The sequence below is a fragment of the Bos javanicus genome, chromosome 13 (genome assembly GCF_032452875.1).
Source record: "Bos javanicus breed banteng chromosome 13, ARS-OSU_banteng_1.0, whole genome shotgun sequence".
Classification (NCBI taxonomy): Eukaryota; Metazoa; Chordata; class Mammalia; order Artiodactyla; family Bovidae; genus Bos; species Bos javanicus.
The window spans coordinates 15,780,754-15,790,588 of record NC_083880.1 but is presented as its reverse complement, the minus strand read 5'-3'; the positions used below and the strand labels follow the sequence as shown (position 1 = coordinate 15,790,588).

General features: G+C 43.7%; 1 protein-coding gene across 1 annotated transcript in view; it reads left to right on the top strand.

Annotated features, from left to right (window-relative positions):
- The first annotated feature begins 330 nt into the window (after positions 1-330).
- Positions 331-9,835, top strand: part of ITIH2 (inter-alpha-trypsin inhibitor heavy chain 2) — a 32,217-nt gene continuing 22,712 nt past the window's right edge. Inside the window, exons 1-5 of the mRNA XM_061435749.1 lie at positions 331-560; positions 2,876-2,950; positions 5,104-5,136; positions 7,513-7,682; positions 9,703-9,807. Of these exons, the coding sequence (XP_061291733.1) occupies positions 477-560; positions 2,876-2,950; positions 5,104-5,136; positions 7,513-7,682; positions 9,703-9,807 (467 nt within the window). The 5' untranslated portion in view covers positions 331-476. The remainder of the gene's footprint in view (positions 561-2,875; positions 2,951-5,103; positions 5,137-7,512; positions 7,683-9,702; positions 9,808-9,835) is intronic.

Genomic DNA, 9,835 nt, shown 5'->3' with positions numbered 1-9,835 from the left:
CTTTCCCTAAATTCCTCCTGCTTTCACTTTAGGCTTTTGTTTCCAGAAACTTTTTAACTTTAGGTTTTTCCCATCTGACTCAATTTCTCGGTCTTTCACCTCACCTGGTCTTTCAAAGAGGATGACACTGACCTTTAGATCTCTTTGATTTTAAGATGAACAGAAATCAGCGGAAAGGGAAAAAAAAAAAATACCGCACATCCATCTGACCCTGACATGCTCTTACAGCCCAGGGACTGCCTCTGGCTTGGCTGTTTGAATAACCTCTGGGCATCTGATCCACCCCCAGAGCTTAAGTTTGAACTCCAGAACAAATATTTGTCTGGTTTGGAGCAAAGTTTGAGAGCTCTCTTCTCTTTTCTTCTTTTTAAAGCCCAACTGTACTGCTCTGCTGTGCCTCTCTGATCGTGGTTCAGGGGACACTGGTCTCCCCCCCAGACCCCCCGCCTGAGAGCTGGGCAGAGACACCCAGCGCGATGAAGGGGCTCACGTGCTTTTTCCTCTGCTGCTTCCTTTCTGAATCGAGAGGCTTTGAAATCCCCACCAATGGACTTTCAGAAGTAAGTACTTCCAGAAGACTCCTTGCTGTAGGCCCCTCTGTTAGTTTGGTAAATAGAGTGTCGCTCAGTCGTGCCTGACTCTTTGCGACCCCATGGACCGTGGTCCACCAGCCTCCTCTGTCCATGGGATTCTCCAGGCCAGAATCCTGGAGTGGGTAGCCATTCCCTTCTCCAGGGGATTTTCCCAACCCAGGGATTGAACCTGGGTCTCCTGCATTGCAGGTGAATTCTTTACTATCTGAGCCACCAGCGAAACCTATTACCTGTTGCTGTTCAAGGACTGTATCCTGTGAGGGTTAGAAATTTATGATAAAGTTCATCTGAGTAGAAGTGTTCGCTGTTGAAATTACTCAAATGTGTATTTACCCTTTAAAGCATTAATGGGCTTTTCATGAGAATTGAGTTCATGGGCTGGCCCCATAGTGTAGCACTTATGGAGTACAGCTGCCTCTCCTTATCTCAGAAACTGGGGATATTAACTGATCTGATCCAAAGGATGGTTATAAGGTTTAAGTGGCATTTGTAAACTACCCAGCACAGTGCGAACCTGAGCAAGAACTTGATAATTATTAGCTCTCATAACTATTATTATGAAATACCATTATTAGTCTTTTACGTAAGAGTATAAGAAAAGCCATTTTCAAAGCACTCTGGTTGAGGGACTTCCCCAACTCACCGGAAAAGACCCTGATGCTGGAAAGATTGAAGGCAAAAGGAGAAAGGGGCAGCAGAGGATGAGATGGTTGGATGGCACGACTGACTCAATGGACATCAATTTGAGCGAACTCCAGGAGATGGTAAAAGACAGGGAAGCCTGGTGTGCTGCAGTCCATGCAGTTGCAAAGAGTCGGACATGACTTGGTGACTGAACAACAACAAACAGCTGATGATCCAGTGGCTAAGATCTGAGCTCCCAATGCATGGGCCCTGGGTTCAATCCCTGGTCAGGGAACTAGATCTTCCATGCCACAACTAAGAACCAGAACAGCCAAAAAATTAAAAAGGACTGTTGTTTGTTATACCTAAGTGAACAGTGATTTCCAAGTTAAGGGCATTTAATATTCCTGTTAAAGGGGAAGATGGATGAGGCAGCGGGCAGAGTATAGGAATTATTCCCAAGGAGCTCATGGTCTTCCCTTCAGACCCTTGATCATCCTCAGCATGATGAAAGTCTTGGATTGAAAGTCATATAAGAGCTATTCTGATACTAGAAAAGCCACATGTATTCTGGGAATATCCTGGAAGATGCAGCGGCTTGTGATACAGGGTGGATTATGTATACAAATGCCAAAGAACAAGATGGCATATTTGCAAGAAAAAAAAATCACTCTGTCTGCCTAGAAATGATCATATTTTCCAACACTTTAGAAACCACCAGAGTGTGTTGGAAGCCTCATTGATTGAGCCAGGAATTGGAGGCAGGATTTCTAAAGGTGCTTGTGCTTTTTCAGTCACTTACTGGTATTCCTTTCATACAGACATTTCTAACATCTTAGTAGACATTTCTGATGCTACTAAGATCATCGCAACTCTTCCCCCAGGTACCTCCTTGTCATCTTCAGGCAAAGTTAAAAATGAATTCCTGCATCCACCAAGTTTGGAGATATTAACTCCTAGTTACTCACCTCCAAGATATAACCAGCAAACAAATAGATTAAAGAAATCATTGTAACAGACAGAGAAAACAGCTTTTGGTTACCAAAGGGAAAAGGGGAGAGGGATAAATTAGGGGTTAGGGATTAACAGATACACACTCCTATGTATAAAATACACACAAGGACCTCCTGTATAGCATAAGAACTATATTCAATACATTGTAATATTCAACCTATAATCAGAGAAGGCAATGGCAACCCACTCCAGTACTCTTGCCTGGAAAATCCCATGGATGGAGGAGCCTGGTAGGCTGTAGTCCATGGGGTTGCAAAGAGTTGGACACAACTGAGCGATTTCACTTTTACTTTTCACTTTTCTGCATTGGAGAAGGAAATGGCAACCCTCTCCAGTGTTCTTACCTGGAGAATCCCAGGGACAGGGGAGCCAGGTGGGCTGCCGTCTCTGGGGTCGCACAGAGTCGGACACGACTGAAGTGACTTAGCAGCAGCAGCAGCAGCATATATAACTGAATCACTTTGTTGCACACCTGAAACGTTGTAAATCAGCTATTGATTTAAAAAAAAAAGACATTATATGAAAAAAAATGAGATTGCACAGAAATATAGAAAACAAGACAAAATAATATATTAAATACTATTTGCCTATCACCAGCTGCCTTTCTTTCATTGATGGAAATAAACATCCTGATTTGTTTTAAGTTTGCAGACTATGGAGACCAGGTGGAGTTGGCTCCAGGCAAATTCCAGTTTGTGCCAGAGAATCGGAGGTATCAGGTACAGTAAACCTCAGTTCCAAAAGGGAAAATAAGTGCAAGAGATCATGAATGAAAAAATAAGAAAAAGACTGTAGATCAGTCTTATGGACTCTGTGGGAGAGGGAGAGGGTGGGGAGATTTGGGAGAATGGCATTGAAACATGTATAATATCATGTATGAAACGAGTCGCCAGTCCAGGTTCGATGCACGATACTGGATGCTTGGGGCTGGTGCACTGGGACGACCCAGAAGGAGGGTATGGGAAGGGAGGAGGGAGGAGGGTTCAGGATGGGGAACACAGGTATACCTGTGGCAGATTCATTTCGATATTTGGCAAAACTAATACAATATTGTAAAGTTTAAAAATAAAAAAAAAATAAAAAAAAGACTGAGATGCTTTTTGCTACATTTTCTCAAGAGCTTGTTTTTCTTAGCAGCAAAGAGTCCAGTAGTATTATACTTGGGAGAAACACAGTTCTGCTGAAATGAAGGGAAACCTCCACATGACTGTCCATCTCTGAATGCAGTGGTCATGTTGTTCGCTTAAACAATACGTGGCTACGTGTTCAAAGCTTAAGATTATGGGATGGTTTTACTGTCATATATGGAAGAATTTCCTCCTAGGAGGACATATTTTGTGGCTTCCTTGTGGGGCCACACATGCTCCCCCACTGGTCACGGTCACTAGCGTTTTGGGGAGCCGCTCAGAGAGCACAGGCAACCTAGCCATGCTGGAGGCCGTCTCCAGTTGTTAAGATCTCTCCTTCCAGTACAGGGCGTGTGGGCTCAATCCCTGGTCTGGGAGCTAAGACCCCACATGCCTTGCGGCCAAAAAATCAAAACGTAATACAGAATAATATTATAATAAATTCAATGAAGACTTTAAAAGTGGTCCACATCAAAAAGATTTAAGAGGAAAAAAAAAGAAACCCCATAGGTAAATCCTCATGTCAGGGTCTTCATCTAAAAGACAAAACTTAAAGAACTGTTGAGAATTGGATTTGAAGATCTGAAAAAGATCCATGGACATAGAAAACAAACTCATAGTTACCAAAGAGAAAAGGGGGAGAGGGATAAGTTAGGAGGTTGGGAGTAACAGATACACACTACTGTATATAAGATAGATAACCAGGAATCCCCTGGCTGTCTACTGGTTAGCACTCTGTTCTTCTACTGCAGGGGGCACAGGTTCAATCCCTTGCTGGGGAACTAAGATCCTGGAAGCTGGGCAGCATGGCCAAAAAAGAAAATAGATAACCAACAAGGACTTATATAGCACAGAGAAATATACTCAGTGTTTTGTAATAACCTTTGAGGGAAAAAAATCTGACAAAAAATAGATATGTAGAAATAACTGAATCACTTTGCTGTACATCTGAAACTAACACAACATTGTAAATAAACCTTGCTTCAATTTAAAAAAAAAAAGTCTAAAAGAAGGCAACCGCTGGCCTTACTATGTCATATAACACCCCCGAAAATTTCAGCTCACCCCAAAGCAGGCAAGCTAAGCTCTACTAACCTACATCTGAATTATTACTTTAAAATCCGTCTGACATTAGATGCTCACCCATCGCTCTAAAGCCAGCCCGCTTTCCATGCCACAGGACAGTCATTCATGTGGATAAATCTCTAGCATGGCAGTTAGAATACAGGATTTTCCATCTGCCAATTACCATGTTTAACTCAGGGGCTACGCCAAGGAGAAGACCCATGCGTTACAGCTCCCATGTTGCTGCGTCTAATGGAAGAGACAGACATGCCTTCCCACTGTCTGGGTTTGAAGGAATTTTGCTGCTATGAAAACACTCAGGCAAACAGATGTTTTTATTTGAATTAATAAGGTGGTTTTACAGGATAAAGGTGATCTGTGCTACTCAGCATGAGCTCAGTTGAATATTTTCATTTAAAAACATTGGTTTTAACATTGTATCAGAGAATGATGGGCATGCCACCAAAAGACAGCTGAGACGCTGAGACACTTACTCACGGAAGCACCCCAGGGGAAACTAGCATTCAAGAATATTTGATAGTTATGTCTCGGTTCCAGTGAATGAATCAGAGCTCAGTATGGAAGGAGAAAATGTTTCTTGACAGAGAAAACAGTTTTTGCCCTCAAAGCAGTAAGCAACACGCTTCTAAAGAATGATTTTATCCAACTTCCTTTCACAGAGAAGTATTTCTGGAGAATCTGGAGAAAGGACGGTAAGTGTACTTTGATTTTGTTAAAAATTGATGTCTGAATGACTTTTCTGTTACCTATTACTGAGAAATCAATACGGCTGCCTTCTTTGTCTTCAGCACCAAGAGTGTTTACCTGACTTTCGAAATACCTGTTTGCCCAAATCTGTTTGGAAGTGTGTTTAAAATTCAGCATAAGAGGGTGGAGTGTGTAAGCAACCAGGAGAGATGTCCCCAGGAGCTGAAAATGTTCCTTTTCTTTACTTTGGCAAGTTTTGCCAACAACACAGGTTTTGGGGTTTTTTTTTTTTTTTTTGGAATAAAAACTATATATTGATTCCAACATAATGGTTTTGATTTAAAATAGGACACCTAACAGCTTTCGTGAGTGTGGAAAAGGCACTTTTAAACACGAAATCGGAGAAGGCAATGGCACCCCACTCCAGTACTCTTGCCTGGAAAATCCCATGGACGGAGGAGCCTGGTGGGCTGCAGTCCATGGGGTCGAGAAGAGTCGGACACGACTGACCGACTTCACTTTCACTTTTCACTTTCCTGCATTGGAGAAGGAAATGGCAACCCACTCCAGTGTTCTTGCCTGGAGAATCCCAGGGACCGGGAAGCCTGGTGGGCTGCCGTCTATGGGGTCGCACAGAGTCGGACACGACTGAAGCGACTTAGCAGCAATCAGGAAATGGCCCGATTCCCTGAGCCGTTTGGTGTACCGTAAGTCCCCTACGTACAAACAAGCCCCATTCCAAGAGTGAGTTTGTACATCCAGCAAAGTTAACCTAAGTACACAACCAACACAGCCAGCTGTATGTGGCTGCACTGTAATCGGTTTAGAATACTTTTCATACAAATAATACATAAAAAAAAAAACTGACACAAAAAATAAAGAATGTTTTTAATCGGACAGTACAGTACCTTGAGAAGTACAGTGGTCCAGTACAAGAGCTGGCATGCAGGGACTGTGAACAGGACAGAAGCGGTACTGACGGAGGAGGGAGAGGAGGTGGGAGACGGTAGGGCGAAGGGTCGTCAGCAACAGGAGACGGAGGGCAAGCTGCGGTTTCACTCATGCCTGATGTTGATGGCACACGTTCCGGTTCCTTGCTGGAACCAGATGCTCGTTCGCATCTTTGAAAATTTGCAGCTGCACCTCAAAGGTCCGTATGTATGTTTGGGCTTACTGTAGTTCCTCCTGTGGCAGGAAGACATCAAAAGGAAAGTTGTTTCCTTGGCTTCATAGTCTGAATGGACAGCAGCTGTGAGAAGCTCTGGGTTAAGGGGGAGGAACGACAAACAGCTTAGCCTGGGTTTTATCTTTGCTTGAGGTGAGCTGGATGTTCACCAGTTGAAAGATTTAATCTTGGATGCAAAGTTTGGGGAAAATGATACCTAGTATTGAAATAAGTAAAACGCTTTGGAAAAAAAAAAAAAAGCAGAAACCAGTGGGTCCCATCACTGCCACAATCCTGGCAGTTTAGAGGCACCTCCTAAAAGATGTGTGTTTTCAGTGCTTTGTCTTTGAGCATATGGGTACTGGAACTGCCTTCAATCAATAGAGAAGGGTTGGGAGCCAGGTCCACAATGCTGGACCAGTCACCGCATCAAAATGCCCTCTGCGAGATGTTCTGTTCTTCACTCATATCCATCAGCATTCTCGTGCGTGCTCAGTTGCTCAGTGGTGTCCGACTCTTTGTGACCCCATGGACTGTAGCCTGTCAGGCTCCTCTGTTCACAGGATTCTCCAGGCAAGAATACTGGAGTGGGTAGCCATTGTCTTCTCCAGGAGATCTTCCCGATCCAGATCGAACCTGGGTCTCCCACATTGCAGGCAGGTTCTTTACCGTCTGAGCCACCAGGGAAGCCTAGCTCTCCTGTTCAAACTATATCTCATAGTTTGTTTTGATTTGGGAAACAACAGGAAGACTGGGAAAAGGTGAAATTGCAATAGATGAGGTTCAGAAAGGTAGGTAGCAGTGTGGGGCTTTGGGGACCGCCTGTGTGTTCCACTCCACTGTACCCCAGGAGTGCCTGGGTTCCCCTTCTACACTGCACACCCGCATCCTTTCCTGCCCTCTGGCCCTGTATTCAGAGTTATTTCCTGCACTTTGATAATCCAATCTTGCTTCCCCACAACTATTTCCTCCTCATATTCCAACTTTCAGAATCATTGTTAATAGACTCACAGTGCTGTAGAGGCATCTCAAGATTTCTTAAAACAAGAGCGAGTTTCTGCCTGCAGGATATCCCAAGAATTTAGGAGAATGCTTAATAAAAGCTGAGTTATATACTTAATGATGCCTTAGAATTTTCTGTACTGTTATCATCAAATATGCAGTGAAGTTCTGTCATTTTTCTCCGAGTACAGTTGATTTTTCTTGCCGATTTCAGGAAGATGTTGATCAAGTGACTGTTTATAGTTATAAAGTCCAGTCTACTATTACTTCTCGAGTGGCCAACACTGTTATCCAGACCAAAGTGGTGAACCACTCTCCACAGCCTCAAAATGTCGTGTTTGACGTGCAGATCCCCAAAGGAGCCTTCATCTCCAACTTCTCCATGTGAGTAACTCCCACTCAGAACCAGAAACTGGATATGCTCTGCTCCCAGGATCAAACCCCTCTCAGAGTGGACCTTTAGTGCCTCAACTCTTCGTGGCTCTATACCCAGCATCTTTGTGTTGTTTAATTGCTAAGTTTTATCTGACTCTCTGCTACCCTCTGGACTGTAGCCCACCAGGCTTCTTTGTCCATGGGATTTCCTAGGCAAGAATACTGGAGCAGGTCTGCCATTTCCTCCTCCAGGGGATCTTCCTTAACTAAGGACTGAACCCGAGTCTCCTGCATTGGCAGGCGAATTCTTTACCACGTAAATTACCAGGGAAGCCCAGAGTGGACCCTGCTGGTCAGCAATTCCAGGGGTTCTTGATTTCAGAGTTGTGGACCCACTGGACATGGAGTCATCTTGCTGCTGCTAAGTCACTTCAGTCGTGTCTGACTCTGTGCGACCCCAGAGACGGCAGCACACCAGGCTCCCCCATCCCTGGGATTCTCCAGGCAAGAACACTGGAGTGGGTTGCCATTTCCTTCTCTAATGCATGAAAGTGAAAAGTGAGAGTGAAGTCACTCAGTCGTGCCCGACTCCCAGCGACCCCATGGACTGCAGCCTACCAGGCTCCTTCGTCCATGGGATTTTCCAGGCAAGAGTACTGGAGTGGGTGCCATTGCCTTCTCCGGAGTCATCTTGGGGTGGGACCAAATAATTTGCTTCTGTTCAGAGTAACAGAATTTGCAAAGGATTTGCTTTTCTTTTCTAATGAGTGAAAATATCCTTAAGCCTGTCTCTATGGCAGTAATCTCCCACTTCCTTACGGAGAGGCCATATGTTCTATTTTGCTTCAAAAACTCTAATCGGACTGCTCTGACTAATCATTGTTGGAACAGATTAGGTGACAGCAAGTGAAGAGTAAGGTAGGTAGGGACAGAGATGACAAGAGAGGGCAGAGTTCCCCCGGAGAGATGTTAGAAAGAGAAACACACACTTGGCAGGGATGGATCAGCACTTTTCTCCATCTTTCTTTGCTTTTTTTCACCCTCAAAGGATCCTTAATACATGGAAGAATGACCCTATAAACCACATGGCAGCCAGATAGCTAGTGGTTTATCAATCACAGCCCTAGGCACGTTTGTCATTCCAAAGGGATGCACAGGAGAACAACCCTTAATCCAAAGGGTAAACCTGGAAAATGAAGAAACATTTTTTAAAATTTTGCCTTGGAGGATAGTTGACCTACAATGCTGGGTTAGTTTCAGGTGTACAGGAAAGTGATCGAGTTACACAACTATATATGTCCATCCTTTTGCAGATCCTGTTCCCATATAGGTTATTACAGAATACTGAGTAAAGTTCCCTGAGCTATACAGTAGGTCATTGTTCTTATTTTATATATAGTGGTGTGTGTGTTAATCCCAAACTCTAATTTATCACTTCCCCTTTGCATTTCCCCTTTGGTAACCATATGTTTGTTTTCAAAGTTTGTTTCTGTTTTGTAAATAAGTTCATTTGTATCAATTTTTTGGAGGGGATTCCACTTATAAGTAATATTATGTGATGTTTGACTTTCTCTGTCTGATTAATTTCACTTAGTTTGATAATTTCTGAGCCCATCCATATTGCTGCAAATGGCATTATTTCATTCTTTTTTAGGGCTGAGTAGTATTCCAGTGTGTATATGTACCACATCTTCTCTATCCATTCCTCTGTTGGTGGACACTTAGGTTGCTTCCATGTCTTGGCTGTTGTAAATAGTGCTGCTGTGAACGCTGGGGAAGAAGCATCTTAAACACAAGTAACAATACGGGAGAGAAAGCTTCTAGTACAGGAGCCTACCTCATCTACCTTAAATCACACTGCCAGATAAAGAAACTCCTTTTATGAAACCTGCAAATGTCTCTCTACTTGAAGGTTCCTTCCAGGTGCAAAATGATTAATAATTCATTAAGTCCACCCGGTTGGGTTGTTGGCTTGTTTGTTCATTGTGCTTCTATTCAGACCAACTGTGACCCTTCTGTCATTTTTTAGGACTGTGGATGGCACAACTTTTACTAGTTCTATTAAGGAGAAAACCGTGGGCCGAGCTCTCTACGCACAGGCGAGAGCGAAAGGCAAGACGGCAGGACTGGTGAGGTAAGGGCAGGGTTCCCCACCATTGCTG